Raw genomic sequence first — 22,522 nt, 5'->3', positions numbered from 1 at the left:
GACTTAATAACGTGTGTGGATGAATTGAGGATACATGCTTGGTAGTGTCATGGGCCATTGTATCTCTAGACAATATTTATGGATGATTATCAGAAAAAAATGAACTGGAGTATATGTAACTATTCATGCAAAATATAGGACCATGTTCACACCGGCCATTAAAACAGATAAAACTATAGATTGAAACAAAAAGCAAATAAGTAAAAGCAATAGTGCATTTAAAAACATAGGGCACTTAGAATACACCGTTTTTTATTTAAAAAAAAAAAAAAAAGGGGAAAAGCTATTCCATCAGCGTCATGGTGTACCGAAATCGGGATAGTCCTAACTTCTCCTTTTTTTACGCTGCCTGTGTAAGCATGTGACTTGTAAGTAAGCGAAACGCACATTTGTGCTAACGGTGTGAAGGGGTATTGCCGCCCTTGCTGAGTGAGAGAGGGCAGATCATAGATGTTCCTACAGAAGAGTGAGTGAGGAGCGAAGAGTCCTTTGATCGTGAGTTTTGAGCTACCCAAGGAAGTACACTAAGATATTGATGAGGCCACCAGAGAAAGAATTGTGGGTGGAAATGCCATTAAGGCCTGAAAATGTCAGGTAGGTTCTGAGACTTGAAGGCATGAGGAAACCTCATGTGAGTTTAATCCCACCAGACTTTGTCCAAGAGGGCAACAGCCATGTGGGGAAAAAAAGTCAGAGAAAAAGAGGAAAAATACGGCTGAATAGATGGTGAAGGAAAATAAAACAAACAGAAGTAAAAACAAGTTTGAACTGTTTCCTGTCCATGTCCTTGCCTACTTGTTTGGGTAAGAGTCCGACCATATGGTCTAGCCTATTATTGGTAGGGGACCACTAAAACAGCTTTTAAAAGTTATATGTCTATAAGAATCTTTCAAATGTAGTGCTCCTATATCAGTGGTTTCGAACACAAGGCCCTGAGGCTGTCTTCTCAAGTCCACAGGCGTCCTCAAGGCAGAGGAAAGCAGGAGAAGCATGCTTTTCCAAGGAAGTACGCTTTAACACTTCCCTGATTTTTCATGTCCTAATAGACATAAGGCTGTTAGGATGTGAAAGGGCAGTGATTAATAACCATGCGATCATAATTCTAGTGTGAATGAAGCATAGCAGTCTTTAGGTACCCTGCTACCAGTTATGGAGCAGAGGGAATTCATTGTTGTCAGAATTTGCAGCAGCTCAATTAACTCAATTAATTAATTTACTTTCTGCTGTCAACAAGTGTGATAGAGAGATTGCTCCCTATTGTCATTCCATTGGATTCTTGCTGTGCATTATGATGATTGCTATGCAAACCAGAAATTTAATAATGGCCTCCATAGGCCATAGACCATACATCAAAGCCTAATAGACTGTGCAAGAGACCAGGTCTATTAAATAGGCTGTCGGGGTAAACAATTGATCAAGGTCTGACACAGACATAATAGGGCCAAAGTGCAAAAACAATATATGGGCTTTTTTCAGTCTAATAGCTCATCATAATGCACCTCTCCACCTGCTTTGGAGGTGGTAGTGACTCCCTTAAGGAACCGTCACACTCAGCAACTTTGCAACGAGAACGACAACAATCCGTGACGTTGCAGCGTCCTGGATAGCGATCTCGTTGTGTTTGACATGCAGCAGCGATCTGGATCCCGCTGTGACATCTCTGGTCAGAGCTAGAAGTCCAGAACTTTATTTCGTCGTCAGGTCGGCGTGTATCGTCATGTTTGACATCAAAAGCAACAGTGCCTGCAATGTTTTACATGGAGCGAACAACCAGCGAGAACGATAAGCGAGTCGCCGTTACGTCACTGGATCGCTCCTGCATCGTTCTGGAGCTGCTGTGTTTGACGTCTCTACAGCGACCTAAACAGTGACGCTGCAGCAATCGGCTCGTTGTCTATATCGCTGCAGCGTTGCTGAGTGTGACGGTACCTTTACCTCTTAGACCCTTGTGTAGCTGCACTGATTGCAACAATGATATATTGATATATTTGCACTGGGTAATGCTCTGTACTGCATATTTAGTGCAGGGCATTAGCATTTGTGACCCCTTGTGGGACTAATACATATAATTTAAAAAAAAAACGTTTTTAAAGAGTTTTCCAGCTTTATTACAAAATTCTGCAGTCACTTTATGTGAATCCTCACACTGCGCTGTGAGGGTTCTCCAGTGGCGGCGGTGAGATCAGGAGGTCGTGTGACCACAACTATGTGACATGCATACTCCTGGCCACATTCCAACCAGACGTGCGTGGCCTCACTCAAACCACTTGTAAAAGTTTTAAAAAAGTTGAAATTATTTTGCGGCCGTATCAACAAGTACAATTAAAATATATGTTTATTTATTTCAAACAGTGACAGCCGCAAAAAAGATATTAAATGCTACAGCAGAATTGCCATTTGTGTGCATTCCGCATTGCATATAAATAAATAAAAAGTTATTGTAAATTTGCACCCCAAAATGGCACCAGTAAAATCTACATCTGATTACATTTTTAAAAAATCCACTATCGAACTCTGTACTTGGAAAATGAAAAAAATATGGCTCTTTGAATATGAAAAAAAAAAATTTTCTTAAGTGATTTTCTTGTGCCAAAGTAATAAAACATAATGGTGAAAAATGGTATCAATTGGGCATCACGTTAATCTTTTCGACCCGTATTATAAAGTTATATGTCTACTGATCCCTCACAAAGAATGCAAAAATCAAAGCCAGAATTGCAGATTTTTTTTTTATCCTCCTACAAAAAATTTAAATAAAAAGTTATATGTACCCTCCAAAATGGCACCATTGAAAATGACAACTTGCCCCCCAAAAAGTAATTCATCACACAACTCTGTCTATGGAAAAATAAAACAGTTATGCCTCTCAGAAAATGACGACCCAAAAAATAATTTTTTTGCGGTGTGATTTTTTTTTTTTAATGAAAAGTGGTAAAAATTAAAAAACAAAGCAAAATTAATTTAGTATTTTCATTACTGTATTGACCAACAGAAAAAGGGGTACGTTAAATATTCTAAATGGGAAATGGTGTTTTAAAAAAAAAGCTAATTATTTCAAGAATTACTTCCTTTTTGCTCAGTCCACTTGGACATTTTTCTATACGCTGCCCAATTACCCGGCCGAATTTGAAATCCGCTCCCCTATATGTTATCCTAGCACGAATCCTTTCAATGCAGCAATATTTTCCAAAAACCAATCTCTGCAGTAACAGACACCTAATTCTGGACATTCATGGGGCTGGAGAGTCACGAGTTACTGAGATGAGGCCCATGAGCCACACTGTGGCCACCTCTGTAATAGAAAGACGGGTTAGAAATGGAAAGGTTGTACCCAAAATTAAACAATCCCTTTAACCACTGGTCACATTGATAAATGTATGTAATAATGATGATAGGATTATAACGAATAACCAAAAAAAACTGAAATTTTAAATATTTTATCCTTTCTTTTTCTTACCACAATTACAAGGTCTCATCATTGGTCGTGTTTTAGAAAATTGACTATGGTCTATGAGCAGCTTTTCATTTTACCTACTGTATGTATCCATCGCAATGACACATTGATTAGATTATTGGAATTATAATTCTTCAATACAGAAGAGGAAACACATGGAGGGAGCTGTGGTCACCACTGACTATATTTATATCTACTGTATATATAGAGATACATGCACAATATATATATATATATATATATATATATATATATATACTAGCTATTGAACCCGTTCTACCCCCGGGTGGCGAGCATTTATATTGGTATATTGTCTCCATCATGGTATGTGCTGCTCCATCCTGCGTCCCCATCCTGTCATGCGCTGCTCCATCCTGCGTCCCCATCCTGTCATGTGCTGCTCCATCCTGCGTCCCCATCCTGTCATGCGCTGCTCCATCCTGCGTTCCCTTTCCTGTCATGCGCTGCTCCCATCCTGCGTCCCCATCCTGTCATGCGCTGCTCCCATCCTGCGTCCCCATCCTGTGATGCGCTGCTCCCATCCTGTGATGCGCTGCTCCCATCCTGCGTCCCCATCCTGTCATGTGCTGCTCCATCCTGCGTCCCCATCCTGTCATGCGCTGCTCCATCATGCGTCCCCATCCTGTCATGCGCTGCTGCATCCTGCGTCCCCATCCTTATGTGCTGCTGCATCCTGCGTCCCCATCCTGTCATGCGCTGCTGCATCCTGCGTCCCCATCCTTATGTGCTGCTGCATCCTGCGTCCCCATCCTTATGTGCTGCTCCATCCTGCGTCCCCATCCTTATGTGCTGCTCCATCCTGCGTCCCCATCCTTATGTGCTGCTCCATCCTGCGTCCCCATACTGTTATGTGCTGCTCCATCCTGCGTCCCCATCCTTATGTGCTGCTCCATCCTGCGTCCCCATCCTTATGTCCTGCTCCATCCTGCGTCCCCATACTGTTATGTGCTGCTCCATCCTGCGTCCCCATCCTTATGTGCTGCTGCATCCTGCGTCCCCATCCTTATGTGCTGCTCCATCCTGCGTCCCCATCCTTATGTGCTGCTGCATCCTGCGTCCCCATCCTTATGTGCTGCTCCATCCTGTGTCCCCATTTTTATGTGCTGCTCCATCCTGCGTCCCCATCCTTATGTGCTGCTGCATCCTGCGTCCCCATCCTTATGTGCTGCTCCATCCTGTGTCCCCATTTTTATGTGCTGCTCCATCCTGCGTCCCCATCCTTATGTGCTGCTGCATCCTGCGTCCCCATCCTTATGTGCTGCTCCATCCTGCGTCCCCATCCTTATGTGCTGCTGCATCCTGCATCCCCATCCTTATGTGCTGCTCCATCCTGTGTCCCCATTTTTATGTGCTGCTCCATCCTGCGTCCCCATCCTTATGTGCTGCTGCATCCTGCGTCCCCATCCTTATGTGTTGCTCCATCCTGTGTCCCCATTTTTATGTGCTGCTCCATCCTGCGTCCCCATCCTTATGTGCTGCTGCATCCTGCGTCCCCATCCTTATGTGCTGCTCCATCCTGCGTCCCCATCCTTATGTGCTGCTCCATCCTGCATCCCCATCCTTATGTGCTGCTCCATCCTGCGTCCCCATCCTTATGTGCTGCTCCATCCTGCGTCCCCATCCTTATGTGCTGCTCCATCCTGCGTCCCCATCCTTATGTGCTGCTCCATCCTGCGTCCCCATCCTTATGTGCTGCTGCATCCTGCGTCCCCATCCTTATGTGCTGCTCCCATCCTGCGTCCCCATCCTTATGTGCTGCTCCATCCTGTGTCCCCATTTTTATGTGCTGCTCCATCCTGCGTCCCCATCCTTATGTGCTGCTGCATCCTGCGTCCCCATCCTTATGTGCTGCTCCATCCTGTGTCCCCATTTTTATGTGCTGCTCCATCCTGCGTCCCCATCCTTATGTGCTGCTGCATCCTGCGTCCCCATCCTTATGTGCTGCTCCATCCTGCGTCCCCATGCTGCCTCTGACCCGCTCGGCGCCGAGTGCTTGGGGGCCTGAGCAGGCGGGGACACCGGCGCGCCGTGGGGGTCAGGTGCCGGTATCGCCGCCAGCTCAGGCCCCCCAGCACTTACTATACTCACCTGTCCGTCGTTCCATCGCTGAGCGCCGCCATCTTCCCGGTCTCCTGGCTGTGACTGTTCAGTCAGAGGGCGGCGCCGGCGCGCATTAAGCGCGTCATCGCGCCCTCTGAACTGAAGGCCACAGACCGAAGACCGGGAAGATGGCGCCGCTCAGCGATGGAACGGGGACAGGTGAATATAGGCCGATACTCACCCTCCTGGCGGTCCCTGCTTCTGCGGTGGAGATCGCGGTGTGTGTTCAGTGTGAACGCACACCGCGATCTCCCGGGAGCGTCGCTCTGTGAGGCCCAGACTGCGCCGGCGCTTGCGCAGTCTATAGAGGCTTCGGACAGAGTGACGCTCCCAGCGTTATATTATAGATATATATATATATATATATATATATACACACACAGTGGCATTTAAGAGTTTGGGCTCCCCTGGTCAAAGTTACTGTTATTGTGAACAGTGAAGCAAGTTGAAGGAGAAATAATCTCTAAAAGGCCTAAAGTTAATGTTGACACATTTCCTTTGTTTTAGGCAAAGAAAAAATATTGTCATCTTTTACATTTTAAAAATTACAAAAAGGGTGAATGCAAAAGTTAGTACCCACTTCGTTAAAATAATAAAATTTATTGGATATACATAATTATTCAATAAAAAATGAGGTAGACAAGGAATGATTCATGAAATCACGCAAGGAAACACAGCCTTAGAAAAGGGGAAGTGTCACTGATCACAATGAACCGGTATGGATTAAAGTTTTATGTCAAAAACATAAGTCATAAGAATCTCATAAGACAAAAGTGAATTGGTATAATACCAGATACCACAATTCATCAGCACATAATAAGTTAGCTGCAACAAACTATTAAGACCCAATTTGGACAAAGTACATAGCAGCAGAAGGATAAAGTGCAAAGTGCATGTGCCATAGAATTAGGATCAGAAACACTCACCCATAGTTATCTGCAAGTGCACGGCAAGGTTCCTTGTGGAAGAATTACCTTCTCACATTCGTGATACATCAGACATCCTGACAAAAATAGATGGAACCTGATATGTGGTTAGTCATGACCAACGTTGAGTCTCTCTACACTTGTATCTCTCAGTCAAATGATTTGGGGGTGGGCTGCTTTTTTGGGGGGCTTGCCAACCGGGACAGCCAATTGTGTAATTTGATTTTGGAGCTTTTGGAATTCATTCTGACCCATAATATCTTTGTTTTCAAGGATAGATTTTTTTCTCCATAAGCAGGGCACTGCGATGGGGGCAGCCTGTGCCCCATTATATGCCAATTTGTTTCTTGGCTTCTGGGAATGTTCCATCTTCCAGGGTGATGGGGCACGGGCTGCTGACCATGTGCAGTGCTGGTTAAGATATATTGATGATCTACTCATTATCTGGCAGGGCTCTAAGATATGGATATGGATTATGGATAACCTCAACCCATTTAACATCAAACTTATGTTTGAGGCCAGTCAACGTAATATTGAATTCCTGGATATCTCTTTAGAGGCAGGTAATGAAGGTGTGCTAGACACTGGTGTATATCGCAAGGAAACTTAAACCAATTCATTGCTACATGCATCCTCTGCACACACTTCCTCGACTATTAAGGCTGTCCCAGTTGGCCAATTCCTCAGGATGAGAAGGATCTGCTCCACCAATGAGAGATTCGAGCGTCAGGCCGTAGATTTAAAATCTAGATTTCAAGAAAGGGCATATAGCAATCGATGCATTAAAAAAGGTTACTCCCATGCACATAAAACCACAAGGCAACATCTATTTTTTAATGACAAAAAAACTAAAAGTATTGATCAGGAGGTCTGATTTATCTCCACCTACAATTGTCATTTCATTTTCAGAGTGCTATGTAGCTGCTTAGAAGAACCTATGGCTGCTGTTGAGTTTTTATAAAGCTGGAAAATTTTAATCCCCTGGCCTTTCCTAACGATGATACTGACCAGGCATTAACCCTAACAGGCTAACTAAGGTCTGAAATCTTGGTCAAAGGTATCTGAGCACACAAATCTCCAAGGGAGTCCATGGCTTTGCATCGGCCCATTTTCCTTTTTGTAATTTTTGAAAATGAAAAAAGACAATATATATATTATTTTTTCCCTAAAATACAAACGAAATGTGTCATCTTTAACTTTAGGCCTTTTAGAGATTTTTAGAGATTTGACCAGGGGTGCCCAAACTTTTGCATGACCCTGGATATATATATATATATATATATATATACATCTATATATATAATTGTCTAAGGGTTTTTCCGTCTGTCTGTCTGTCTGTCCAGGAAATCCCGCGTCTCTGATTGGTCGAGGCCACCAGGCCTCGACCAATCAGCGACGGGCACAGCATCGACGTAGAAATCCCGCGCCTCTGATCAGCAACGGGCACAGCGACGATGATGTCATAATGGTTGCCATGGAGACGATGATGATAATAATAATAATAATAATAATAATAATAATAATTTTATTTATATAGCGCCAACATATTCCGCAGCGCTTTACAAATTATAGAGGGGACTTGTACAGACAATAGACATTACAGCATAACAGAAATACAGTTCAAAACAGATACCAGGAGGAGTGAGGGCCCTGCTCGCAAGCTTACAAACTATGGGGAAAAGGGGAGACACGAGAGGTGGATGGTAACAATTGCTTTAGTTATTCGGACCAGCTATAGTGTAAGGCTCAGGTGTTCATGTAAAGCTGCATGAACCAGTTATCTGCCTAAGTATATAGCAGTACAGACACAGAGGGCTAATACTGCATAAAGTGTATGAAAACATGATGCGAGGAACCTTTTTTTTTTTTTTTTTTTTTATTATTTTTTTTATTATAAATAGGCCACACAGGGATCGTTAGGTTAATGCATTGAGGCGGTAGGCCAGTCTGAACAAATGAGTTTTTAGGGCACGCTTAAAACTGTGGGGATTGGGGATTAATCGTATTAACCTAGGTAGTGCATTCCAAAGAATCGGCGCAGCACATGTAAAGTCTTGGAGACGGGAGTGGGAGGTTCTGATTATTGAGGATGCTAACCTGAGGTCATTAGCGGAGCGGAGGGCACGGGTAGGGTGGTAGACTGATACCAGGGAGGAGATGTAGGGTGGTGCTGAGCCATGGAGTGCTTTGTGGATGAGGGTAGTAGTTTTGTACTGGATTCTGGAGTGGATGGGTAGCCAGTGTAATGACTGGCACAGGGTAGAGGCATCGGTGTAACGGTTGGTGAGGAATATGATCCTGGCTGCAGCATTCAGGACAGATTGGAGCGGGGAGAGTTTTGCAAGAGGGAGACCGATTAGTAGAGAGTTACAATAGTCCAGACGAGAATGAATAAGTGAAACAGTCAGAGTTTTTGCAGAGTCGAAATTAAGAAAAGGGCGAATTCTAGAAATGTTTTTGAGATGCAGGTAAGAAGAGCGAGCCAGTGATCGGATGTAGGGGGTGAATGAAAGGTCAGAATCAAGGATGACCCCAAGGCAGCGGGCATGTTGCTTTGGAGTAATGGTGGAACCGCACACGGAGATGGCAATGTCAGGCAAAGGTAGGTTAGTAGAGGGAGAGAACACGAGGAGTTCAGTTTTTGACAGGTTTAGTTTCAGATAGAGGGAGGACATGATGTTAGAGACAGCGGTAAGACAATCACTGGTGTTTTCTAAAAAGGTCGGTGTGATATCGGGAGCAGAAGTGTATAATTGGGTGTCGTCAGCATAGAGATGGTACTGGAAACCAAATCTACTGATTGTTTGTCCAATAGGGGCAGTATACAACGAGAAGAGTAGGGGGCCTAGGACTGATCCTTGAGGAACCCCAACAGTAAGGGGAAGGTGAGAGGAGGAGGAACCAGCAAAACATACAGTGAAGGATCGGTCAGAGAGATAGGAGGAGAACCAGGAGAGAACGGTGTCCTTGAGGCCGATGGAGCGGAGCATAGTGAGGAGGAGCTGATGATCCACAGTGTCGAATGCTGCAGAGAGATCCAAGAGAATTAGCATGGAGTAGTGACCATTAGATTTAGCTGTTAGTAGGTCATTAGAGACTTTAATGAGGGCAGTTTCAGTAGAGTGTAAAGAGCGGAAGCCAGATTGAAGAGGGTCGAGAAGAGAGTTATCTGAGAGATAGCGGGTAAGACGGGAGTGGACCAGGCGTTCGAGGAGTTTAGAGATGAAGGGAAGATTAGAGACAGGTCTATAATTAGCGGCACAGTTTTGATCGAGGGATGGTTTTTTAAGTAATGGATGTATGATGGCATGCTTAAATGAGGAGGGAAAAATACCGGAAGTGAGGGAAAGGTTGAATATTTTTGTTAGGTGAGAGGTGATAGCCGGGGAAAGGGACTGGAGGAGATGTGACGGAATGGGGTCACTGGTGCAAGTGGTCGGGCGAGAAGATGCAAGGAGCCTGCTTACTTCTTCTTCTGTAACTGCTTCAAAGTCAGAGAGTGAACTAGATGCAGTGGGGGAGGGAGGACAGTGCATGGTATGAAGAGATTGGGAGATGATTTCCTGTCGAATGTGGTCAATTTTTTCTTTGAAGTAATTGGCCAGATCGTCAGCACGGAGATCCGTGGTTGGGGCCTGCTCTCTTGGGTTGAGTAGGGACTGGAACGTGTCAAAGAGACGTTTAGGGTTATTGGACAGGGAGGTGATGAGGGTGTTGAAGTAGGTTTGTTTGGAGAGGTGAAGGGCAGAATTGTATGTCTTTAGCATGAACTTATAATGGATGAAGTCTTCGGGTAGATTAGATTTTCTCCACAGACGTTCTGCGCACCTGGAGCACCGCTGCAGGAAACGTGTTTGCAGCGTGTGCCACGGTTGTTGCCGTCTGTGCCGAGTTGTTTTATGTATAGGAGGAGCAGCTTCATCCAGAGCACTTTGCAGGGTTTCATTGTAATGCTTCAATGCAGAATCAGGACATGAGATGGAGGAAATAGGGGCCAATGAGGACTGCAAGTTCATCATAAGTTTCTGGGTGTTAATGGCCTGTATGTTTCTATAGGTGTGGAAAGTGGGGGTGACCTGAGCGGGATGGCAGTTCTTGATAGAGAATGAAAGAAGGTTGTGGTCAGAGAGCGGGAGAGGGGAGTTTGTGAAGTCATCCACTGAGCAAAGTCGGGAGAAGACCAAGTCAAGGGAGTTTCCATCTTCATGTGTTGGAGAGTTGGTATGCTGCGAGAGGCCAAAAGAGGAGGATAGAGATAAAAGGTGAGAAGCAGATGGGGAGAGGGGAGAGGCAATGGGGATGTTGAAATCACCCATGATAAGGGTGGGGGTGTCACAGGAGAGAAAGTGTGTTAGCCAGGTGGCAAAGTGATCCAGGAACTGATGAGAGGGGCCGGGAGGACGATACACCACTGCCACTCGCATGGAGAAGGGGACGTAGAGTCTGACCACATGGACCTCAAAGGAAGGGAAGACAAGTGAGGGTACTTGGGGGATAACTTGGAAAGTACATTTGGGTGAAAGGAGCAGACCAACGCCTCCAACTGCTCTGTTGTCTGATCTTGGGGTATGAGAAAAGTGTAGTCCACCATATGAAAGAGCAGCAGCAGCGGTGGTGTCTGACTGCTGGATCCAGGTTTCAGTAAGAGCCAGGAGATTAAGAGAATTAGAAAGGAAGAAGTCATGAATGAAGGAGAGTTTATTACACACAGAGCGAGAATTCCAAAGGGCACAATTGAAAGAGACAGCAGGCATGCAGGGAATATTAATAAGGTTAGAGGGGTTTCTGGGTGTAGCAATTGGGAGGTTTGACTGGCTATAACATGGGGGGCCGGGGTTTGGAGATATGTCTCCAGCGACTAGGAGAAGGAGGATCGAAAGAGTGAGCAGATGGTTAAGTGATTTGTGAGAGCGTCTCTTGTGTTGGATGTTGGGACTAAATGGATCTGTGCTGTTAAGCAATGTGAATAGAGCATGAGTGCTATACATAGGAGAGGCAAGGACAGAGGGGCCGATATGGATGGAGTGTAGAGAGTTAATGCGAGGGCGGTGAATGTGAGTGAATGCAGCAGCCAGAATATAGATTATACAAATAAATATGGTGAGTATTTGTGCTGTTTCAAGTGAATATGGATTAGATTTAGTTTTTCTTACCTGTCTCCTGCCCTGTCTAACTGCCATGTTATAACTGCCGAGTACTTAGAAAAAAAAAGTACTTTGAATAAAAAATACACGAATAACAGTGCACGAATGCACCCCTGCACGAATGCATCCCCAAGCTACATCTACATTTATAGAAGGCTAGCCCTTAGATCTCTTTTTTTTTTTTTTTTTTGTGTTAAAGCTCGTTAGCAATCAATCTAACTCAGTTGAGACAACAGGACACAATAAATGTAGTGATAATGATGATGTCATAAAGGTTGCCTCGACCAATCAGCGACGGGCACGGTCTGCCGCGAATTCTGGAATCATCATTGTCCATATACTATGGGGACATCTACGTCGATACTGTGCCCGTTGCTGATTGGTCGAGGCCTGGTGGCCTCGACCAATCAGAGACGCGGGATGTCTACGTCCTTTATGATATCATCGTCGCTGTGCCCGTCCCTGATTGGTCGATGCCGCCAGGCCTCGACCAATCAGCAACGGGCACAGTATCGACGTAGAAATCCCGCGTCTCTGATTGGTCGAGGCCGCCAGGCCTCGACCAATCAGCGACGGGCACAGCGACGATGATGTCATAAAGGACGTAGACATCCCACGTCTCTGATTGGTCGAGGCCACCAGGCCTCGACCAATCAGCAACGGGCACAGTATCGACGTAGATGTCATAATGGTTGCCATGGCGATGATGATGTCATAAAGGTTACCAGGCCTCGACCAATCAGCGACGGGAACAGCATGGCGACGATGATGTCACAAAGGTTGCCTCGACCAATCAGCGACGGGTACAGTATCGACGTATATGTCATAATGGTTGCCATGGCGATGATAATGTCATAAAGGTTGCCTCGACCAATCAGCGACGGGCACAGTCTGCCGTGAATTCTGGAATCATCATTGTCCATATACTACGGGGACATGCATATTCTAGAATACCCGATGCGTTAGAATCGGGCCACAATCTAGTATATACATATTTATACACATATGAATATTTATATATGCATATTGTATATTTTTAATCACTAGTGCTTGTTTCAGTTTTTGTTTTTTTAGCAACTTCCACTTACATGTATAGTAAGGATATGGTAAGATATCACCACGTAAATGTGTCCTGTATAACAAATTCAGCTGTGATACCACAGAAGTCACGACTGTCTCCTTTTCCTTCAGCAGGACATCTACTGATGATATGGCCATTGTGTCCTTTTGCTGCCTATTGATTTACATGTCCATTTTATTACACTGGAGGAATATTGCTGATGGAGCAAAACATTTATCACCAAGTGGCTGCCAGCTGGTAGGTATGGCTATCCCAAGCTGGATCCATTCATTATGGTAGAATCGGTGCATCCATTCAGCATTTTATATTCACTATGCATTATTTTTTTTACAAATGTAACACAGGTCTATGTGAGGAAACAGCTTCATATTTCCATAGGTTATCAGTTTCATTATCTATTAATGTGCAACCTTCTATCCTCCATATTGTTAAATCATACAAGTCATATAAAACAAACTACTAAAGCCTGCACTTTTGTAACTTACAGGTGCTTCTCACAAAAGTAGAATATCATCAAAAAGTTAATTTATTTCAGTTCTTCACTACAAAAAGTGAAACTTTCTGTTAATGTTGATGATTATGGCTTACAGCCAATGAAAACCCAAAAGTCATTATCTCTGTAAATTAGAATACTCTATGACACCAGCTTGAAAAATGATTTTAAAATCAGAAATGTTGGCCTACAGAAATGTATGTTCAGTAAATGGACTAAATACTTGGTCGGGCTCCTTTTGCATCAATTAGGGCATCAATGTGGCATGGCATGGAGGCGATCAGCTTGTGGCACTGCTGAGGTGTTATGGAAGCCCAGGTTGCTTTGATAGCAGCCTTCAGTCCACCTGCATTGTTGGTCTGGTGTCTCTCATTTTCCTCTTGAAAATACCACATAGATAGATTGGCCAGCTGGTGAGTTTGCTGGCCAATCAAGCACAGTGATACTGTTGTTGTTAAACCAGGTAATGGTATTTTGGCCGTGTGGACAAGTGCCAAGTCCTGCTGGAGAATGAAATTTCCATCTCCAAAAAGATTGTCGGCAGAGGGAAGCATGGAGTGCTCTCCAGTTTCCTGGTAGACGGCTGCGCTGACTTTGGTATTGATAAAACACAGTGGCCTTACACCAGCAGATGACATGGCTCCTCAAACCATCACTGATTGTGGAAACTTCACACTAGACCTCTAGCAGCTTGGATTGTGGCCTCTCCACTCTTCCTCCAGACTCTGGGACCTTGATTTCCAAATGAAATGCAAAATTTACTTTCATCTGAAAACAACACCTTGGACCACTGAGCAACAGTCCAGTTCTTTTTCTCCTTGGCCCAGGTAAGACGCTTCTGGCGTTGTCTATTGGTCATGAGTGGCTTGAACACAAGGAATGCGACACTTGTAGTCCATGTCCTGGATACGTCTGTGTGTGGTGGCTCATGAAGCAATGACTCTTCCCCATGATTGTGGAGTCCACTGAAACAGAATAAGGGACCTTTTTAAATGCCTAGGAAGCATTTGCAGGTGTTTTTTGTTAATTATTCTAATTTACTAACATAATGACTTTTGAGTTTTCATTGGCTGTAAGCCATAATCATCAACATTAACAGAAATAAACACTTGAAATAGATCACTCTGTGTGTAATGACTCTATATAATATACCAGTTTCACTTTTTGTATTGAAGAACTTAATATAAATTAACTTTTTAATGATCTTCTAATTTTGTGAGAAGCACCTGTACTTGTATGAGGTAACTTTAAAGGGAATCTGTCAGCAGATTTTTTCTATGTAATCTGAGGGCCGCATGAGGTAGGGGTTAAAAGACAGAACTCAATGATGTATCATATGTCAAGCTGTGTGCTGTTGTTTACTTGGGCCACAGTCACACTCGCAGTATTTGGTGAGTTTTTTACCTCAGTATTTGTAAGCCAAAACCAGGAGTGAGACAATCAGAGGAATAGTATAATAGAAACACGTCACCACTTCTGCATTATCACCCACTCCTGGTTTTGACTTACAGATACTGAGGTAAAATACTGACCAAATACTGAACGTGCGACCATAGCCTAAGGCAAGAAACCAGTAATTGGTGATAAATACAGAAGTGGTGATGTGTTTCTATTATACTTACAAATATTTGGCTTACAAATACTGAGGTAAAATACTGACCAATTACTGATCATGTGAACGTGGCCTTAGACTGAAGGTTTAATCTCCTGATGACTATAAGGCACGGCGAGCACTCATGCCACTACGCCCCCTCCTGTGATAAGCTAGGCAGGGTGTATAGACAATGTATACACAGGGCCTGGTGTGGGCGGGGGCAGCTTTCTCAGCTCTGCTGCATTGCTAAATCTAAAAACTTAGAACTGCTGCACCAGTAATCTAAGTGATACATCATTGGACTCAAGGTCTATTTGCCTACATTACTCTGCTCTAAGATGAGGTAAAACATTCTGTCAGATTCCCTTTAAACCCTCCCAGACCAGATGATTTTTCCATTTTTGTTTTTTTTTGTTTTTTAACTCCCCTCCTTCCAAGAGTTCCAAGAGCTATAACTTTTTTTTTTTTACATTTTGGAGCGTTTTTTAACGGTATTTATAGTTTCTAAAAATGACCTGCCAACATGATTCTCCAGGTCGGTATGATTTCACTGATATCAAACTTGCATCTTTGCATCTTTTTTTTTTTATTAAGTGGAACAAAAAATTTAGATACTCATAAAAGAAATGTTGTTCATGTCACCATATTCCAATAGTAAAATTTTTAATTTTCCGTTGATTGAGCTGTGTGAGGGATTGTTGTTTGCGTGGCGATCTGGCATTTATTGATACTCTTTCTCATTACGGTGTTTACCAATCAGGATAATTCAATTAATTTTATATTTTGATAGATCAGACTTTTACCATCACAGCAATTGCACATGTGCATAATTTTTTTTATTTTTTACCATTCTTTATTTTTAATAGTGAAAAAATTAGATGATTAAAACTTTTATATTTTTACACTTAAAAAAAAACAACAACTTGTGATTGTCCAATCTCTTTGCGCTGTATTCTATAGTATCAGAGTTTTGCACTATATCGTAAAAATCTCCCACAGGACCATCTTTCCACTTTAAACGCTGTTGTCAGAGATTTATAGTTGCATTTAATTGGTTCAAAGCAGTGGATGGAGCTCGGCTTACAGACGGATTCTGGCTGTTTATAACAGCTATTATCTGGCAGGAATGAAGCAAGCTCTGACCCGCAAGTCCAATATCGGGACAGGGTTTATATAAAATATAAAATTAATCAACTTTCCAAAGTTGAAAACAATTGTATTCCCTGCCATTTTATTTCATTGAGACTTGTGTATCTTTAAAGGGGTATTCCCATCTCCAAGATCGTATCCCAATATGTAGTAGGTGTAATAATAACAATATTATCAAATACCTTCAATTAGAAATGTAGTTTAGTTTTTCTGATTCGCTATCTCTCTTTCCTCATGAGCAGGCATTGCAGGACCTTAGGTATCCATGGTTACGACCACTAGAAACTAGCTCTCTCTTGATCAATGGGTGTAAGAATAGATACCTAAGGTCCTGCAATGCCTGCTCATGGGGAAAGAGACATAGCAACTCAGAAAAGCTATACTACATGTCTAATTGCAGGTATTTGCTAATATTATTATTATACCTACTACATACAGTTAGGTCCATATATATTTGGACAGAGACAACATTTTTCTAATTTTGATTATAGACATTACCACAATGAATTTTAAACAAAACAATTCAGATGCAGTTGAAGTTTAGACTTTCAGCTTTCATTTGAGGGTATCCACATTAAAATTGGATGAAGGGTTTAGGAGTTTCAGCTCCTTAACATGTGACACCCTGTTTTTAACCTAACTGTATTGGGTTACGATTTTGGAGATGGCAATTCCCCTTTAATATTAAAGACCAGAAATAAATCCTGTGCTTAGAGTGCCCTCTTCAAGCTTTATCATTTTCCAAAATGGAAACGTCAACTCTTCACGCAAAAAAAAAAAAAACCCACACAGCTCAGTAGGTAAAAAATTATAGCTCCCTGAACATGATGAAAAAAAAAAAAAGCAAATGAATAAGTAAAACAAAAAAAAAACATAGTAGCAAGTAGGAAAACATACTTTTGTAGAAATATTGAAGAAATGCTATATTATTACGTTTACTTGCCTTTTGTATGAACATTTCTATTTTAGCATAAAACATTTTCTAAAACTTTTAATATTGAACCTCCATAACTGAATTAAGAAGGCCACGCACATTATATTAAATGGTCTGAATCCCATAGTTTTGGTTAAATTGTCTGCTGGTATAAAGTTTAAGGTGACAGTCTGACTTTTTCCCAATTTTCACATGCCTGATTCTTTCTTCCATGGCAGTTGTCCACACCTGTCCATTAAATGGTTTTCCTTGTTCTTTTTGGAATGTGTATATTGTAGAATCAAAGTGAAGGAAGCAAAACTACAAACGGAACAATGTTGGAAACAAGAAGAAAAGAAAGTGTGAAACAATCCAGAATATGTTTTATTATTATTATTTTTAATTATTATAGTGCCATTTATTCCGTGGCGCTTTACATATGAACAATACAAGTCACAACTGGTACAGGAGGAGAGAGGACCCTGCCCGTGAGGGCTCACAATCTACAAGGGATGGGTGAAGATACAGTAGATAAGGATAGAGATGGTTGTGCAGTGGTTTGCTCAATCGGTGATTACTGCAGGTTGTAGGCTTGCCAGAAGAGGTAGGTCTTCAGGTTCTTTTTGAAGGTTTCGATAGTAGGTGAGAGTCTGATATGTTGTGGTAGAGAGTTCCAGAGTAGGGGTGATGCGCGAGAGAAATCTTGTATGCGATTGTGGGAAGAGGAGATAAGAGGGGAGTAGAGAAGGAGATCTTGTGAGGATCGGAGGTTGCGTGCAGGAAAGTACCGGGAGACGAGGTCACAGATGTATGGAGGAGACAGGTTGTGGATGGCTTTGTATGTCATGGTTAGGCTTTTGTACTGGAGTCTCTGGGTAATGGGGAGCCAGTGAAGGGATTGACAGAGGGGAGAGGCCGGGGAATAGCGGGGGGGACAGGTGGATTAGTCGGGCAGCTGAGTTTAGAATAGATTGGAGGGGTCCGAGAGTGTTCAAGGGGAGGCCACAGAGCAGGAGGTTACAGTAGTCGAGGCAGGAGATGATGAGGGCATGGACTAGGGTTTTTGCAGATTCTTGGTTTAGGAATGTACGGATCCGTGAAATATTTTTGAGTTGAAGGCAACAGGAAGTGGAAAGCGCTTGGATATGCGGTTTGAAGGAGAGATCAGTGTCAAGGATTACCCCAAGACAGCGAGCTTGTGGGACTGGGGAGAGTGGGCAGCCGTTTACTGTAATGGATAGGTTCGTTGGGCGGTCGCGTGAGATGGGGGAAAGACAATGAATTCTGTTTTGTCCATGTTAAGTTTTAGAAATCTAGCGGAAAAGAAGGATGAAATAGCGGATAGACATTGAGAGATTCTGGTTGGTAGGGTGGTGATATCTGGTCCAGAGATGTAGATCTGTGTGTCATCAGCATAGAGATGATACTGAAAACTATGAGATTCTATGAGCTGTCCCAGGCCAAAAGTGTAAATAGAGAAGAGCAGGCGCCCTAGAACTGAACCTTGCGGGACTCTGACAGATAGGGGGCGAGGTGAGGAGGTGGTGTGTGAATGGGAAATGCTGAATGTTCGGTCAGTTAGGTATGACGAGATCCAGGATAGGGCCAAGTCTGTGATACCAAGAGATGAGAGGGTCTGTAGTAATAGGGAATGGTCCACTGTGTCAAAGTCAGAGGACAGGTCCAGGAGGAGGAGGATAGAGTAGTGTCTCTTGCTCTTGGTGGTTAATAGGTGATTGGTGACCTTAGTTAGGGCCGTTTCAGTGGAGTGGTGTGACCGGAAGCCTGATTGTAAGCGGTCAAAAAGGGAGCAGGAAGATAGATGGGAGGACAGTTCAAGATGGACGTGTTGTTCCAGTAGTTTTGAGGCATAGGGGAGAAGTGATATAGGGCGATAGCTAGATACAGAGGATGGGTCAAGTGAGGTCTTTTTGAGGATAGGTGTGATTGAGGCATGTTTAAAGCCTGAGGGGAAAACACCAGTTGTTAGTGATAGGTTGAAGAGATGGGTTAGAGTTGGGATGAAAAGTGTGGCGAGGTTTGGGATGAAGTGGGAAGGGATCGGGTCAAGTGCACAGGTGGTGAGATGCGATCTTGAGAGTAGAGTGGAGAGTCGATCTTCTGTAATAGTGGAGAAGTTGGTTTTGGAGGTGGAGGGCTGGGTAGTTGAGAGGAAGCGCTCTGGGGGTTGTCGACTAAAACTGTCTCTGATGTTCTCAATCTTCTGCTTGAAAAATGAGGCAAAGTCTTCAGCTGAGGTGAGTGGGGAGGGAGGAGGTGCTGGGGGACGGGGAGAGAGTTGAAGGTGTTGAATAACTGTTTAGGGTTGTGAGACAAGGAGGATATGAGAGATGAGAAGTAGGTTTGTTTAACTGTGGCGAGTGTGGTCTTGAGTAGTAGTGAGGGACTGTTTAAATGCGATAAAGTGCTCGTTGGAGTGGGATCTTTTCCTTCTCCGCTCTGCAGCCCTGGAAGCTCGCCTCAGTTCTTTGGTAAGGCTGGTGTGCCAGGGCTGTCTGTTGATTTTATGAGCTTTGGTATGTGTGAGAGGGGCAAGAGATTCCAAAGCTGCAGCTATGCAGCTAACTTATGTCTGTGAGAGGGAGGAGGGATTCAGAGAGTGAATGTAGATCAAGGTGTTTAAGATTTCTGCGAGGGTGTGCGAGTTTGGGGGGTGGGGATTGTAGACAAGGAGTGCAGATGGAAGAGAATGTGAGTAGATTGTGGTCAGAAAGAGGAAGAGGTGAATTAGAGAGGTTAGATAGGGAGCAGAGGCGGGTGAAGATGAGGTCCAATGTGTGACCATCTTTGCGAGTGGCTGCAGAAGACCATTGAGTCAGGCCGAAGGAGGAAGTGAGAGATAGAAGTTTAGTTGCAGCTGAGATGGAAGTGTCAATGGGGATGTTGAAGTCGCCCATGATAATAGTGGGGATGTCCGCAGAAAGGAAATGAAGTAGCCAGGTGGTGAAGTGGTCAAAGAATGTGGTGGCTGGCCCTGGGGGGCAGTAAATGACAGCCAGTTGGAGGTTGGTGGGGGCACAGATGCGCACAGAGTGCACCTCAAAGGAAGGGAGGGTAACAGAGAGTGGCAGTGGGATTGGGGTGAAGGAGCAGTTATCTGACAGGAGAAAACCAACTCCTCCGCCATGCTTGCTGCTGAGGCGGGGTGTGTGAGAAAGGTGAAAGCCACCATACAACAGTGCAGCAGGAGAGGCTGTGTCAGAAGGGGTGAGCCAGATTTCGGTGATGGCGAGGAAGGAAAGTTTGGTAGTAACAAAAAGATCGTGGATGTAGGAAAGCTTGTTGCAGACAGAGCGAGCATTCCACAGAGCTCCTGTTAGTGGGACTGGGGAAGTGGGAGCTGGGCGAATGGGTATAAGGTTAGAGAGGTTACGAAAATTTGTGATAGAGCGTGTATGGGAGGTAAAACTGACTGTGGGGATGTGGTGAGGAGGACCAGGATTTGGAGAGTTATCACCAGTAGTGTGAAGGATCAGAGAAAGTGTTCGCAGGTGGGAGCAGTAGAGGGCATGAGGGGGCTGTCTGTGCTTGGAGACAGAGATTGTAAATTAAGGAACAGTTCTGAGGAGGAGGTGAGATGGATGGGGAGGATTGAAGAGGAGATGAACAGTTCTTTACTAGGAGTAGGGATTAGGGGATTGGGAGGATTGAAGAGGAGATGAACAGTTCTTTACTAGGAGTAGGGATTAGGGGAGTTTGCAGAAAGTGAAGAATTATGGGGGTGAAAGTGAAAACAAACAGAAACATTGTTTACAGTGACTGAGTCCAGTTACCTTCATTTCCCTTCTGGTTCAATTCTGGTTTTAATTCTAAATTAATCTTCCCACTTCTAGGACACAATGATAGGAATCACACAGCAGACTAAAGTCATTGCAGACTTGTACTATGCAATATATGTACAACTAAGTGCATTCAAGTGTGAAGCAGTGAGGAGTGGTTTCTGCTCATCTTGGTCAGAGAATTAAGGGTGGACCAGATGCATACAATCAAGCCAGAGTAAACAAGGTCATAAATAACACAGAGTAAGCTGGGGTTAGCTGAAAGGCATACCATGAGAATGCAAAGAGCAGAGGAAAGTCTGTGTGGAAAGTTGGGTGATGTACTATGTGCACTTCATAGAAAGACAAGGCAAGAGAGCAGGCTGGAGAGCTGGGTGCATGAACATACCATGAGAATTCTAGGAGCAGAGGAAAGTCTGTGTGGAAAGTTGGGTGATGTACTATGTGCACTTCATAGACAGACAAAGCAGGAGAGCAGGATTAGTTTCTTCAAAGTATGCCTATTTTACTCTGATGCCAGCTTCATACACCTTCATCATTCTCTCAAGCAGTTTCATCAAGTAGTTAGTCACCTGGAATAGCTTCAAATAATCAGGTATGCCTCATCAGAGTTCATTTGTAGAACCACCAGGGTACATAATGTGTTAGCAGCCATCTGATGTGGTTTGCAAAAGTAGTTTTAGTACTCAGCTCCATACAGTGCTGACCCGTATTCCTCAACAGTTCTAAGCCAGAATATGGCAAGATTCACTCAACTAAGTAAAAAAGACAACAATCCATTACTATATGATATTAAGATCAGTCTATCCAGGAAATTGCTGGACGTGATGCTGAGTCACTTCTTACAGACAAGCAGTGAGGCGTGGAAGTCAAGAAGCACATGGTCAAAAGCCAGGAGGGTGATGTTCGTCCTTCGTTTTCGAAGATGACCATGACTTCAGGGTTAGAAGAGAACTAATAGTTATGGGTCCGGAGGTGGCTGATGAGTCCAATCCGGGCCCTGAAGGTTCGCCCACATACTTGACATACGAAAGCAGATGTGGTCAGTACACCAGATTCTGCTTGTGCCTTGCGTACAGCACGCTTTCTTTTTGCGTCACAGATTTTCCTATCTTCAGCTGCACGTGCTCCTGAGGTGACAAGCCCCGCCAACCTGGACGATCCAGGGCAAGCTCTTCCCATTCATTGGTGTTGACTTCCAGGTTTTTGAGAGACACCTTAAGGCAGTCTTTATAGCGCTTCTTCTGCCCCCCAACTGCTCGCTTTCCTTGGCACAGTTCTCCGTACAGCAGTTGTTTCGGTAGTCGGCTGTCAGGCATTCGGACCACATGTCCAGCCCACCTGGCTTGGACTTTCAGCAGGAGAGTGTAAACACTGCAGAGCCCAGTTTGTTCCAGAATTGCCGTGTCTGGGACATTGTCTTGCCACCTGATGTGGAGGATTCTGCGGAGGCAACTAAGGTCAGAGTGTGTCAAAGCAAAAAGGATAATACAAATGAGTAGTCAAGAGGCAAACCCAAGGTCTGGCAACAAAGGTCAGAAAATTAGAACACAGAGCAAACACACCACAGAGCTAGGCTACAACTGGCAATGGTCTGATCATTGCCAGCCAGCTAAATAGCCAGGTAATAACACTGAATGGGTGACACCTGGTGAAACCATAATTACCAAATAAATGTTGAGGTTCTAGTGGACTGATTGACCTGACTGTTAAAGGCGAACTTAGCAATAGATAAAAATGAAGACCAGTCATCCTGCTGAGCCGCAACAAAACACCTTAAAATTTGTTCCAAATATTGATTTGCCCTTTCTGTCTGAATGTTGGTTTCAGGATGGTAGGCAGAGGAA

The 22,522-nt window shown here is 43.9% G+C and overlaps 1 protein-coding gene across 2 annotated transcripts in view; it reads left to right on the top strand.

Annotated features, from left to right (window-relative positions):
• The window catches only part of NRROS (negative regulator of reactive oxygen species), a 44,005-nt gene that overhangs the window by 10,774 nt on the left and 10,709 nt on the right, over positions 1-22,522 (top strand). Inside the window, exon 2 of one of the 2 annotated variants that reach the window (XM_069727904.1) lies at positions 12,837-12,963. In XM_069727904.1, the coding sequence (XP_069584005.1) occupies positions 12,856-12,963 (108 nt within the window). In that variant the 5' untranslated portion in view covers positions 12,837-12,855. The remainder of the gene's footprint in view (positions 1-12,836; positions 12,964-22,522) is intronic. The other variant, XM_069727903.1, reaches the window with a different exon arrangement.

This window comes from Ranitomeya imitator, chromosome 5, assembly GCF_032444005.1.
Source record: "Ranitomeya imitator isolate aRanImi1 chromosome 5, aRanImi1.pri, whole genome shotgun sequence".
NCBI classification, from domain to species: domain Eukaryota; kingdom Metazoa; phylum Chordata; class Amphibia; order Anura; family Dendrobatidae; genus Ranitomeya; species Ranitomeya imitator.
Note: the sequence above shows the minus strand (reverse complement) of the source record. Positions and strands in the feature narration are given on the sequence as shown.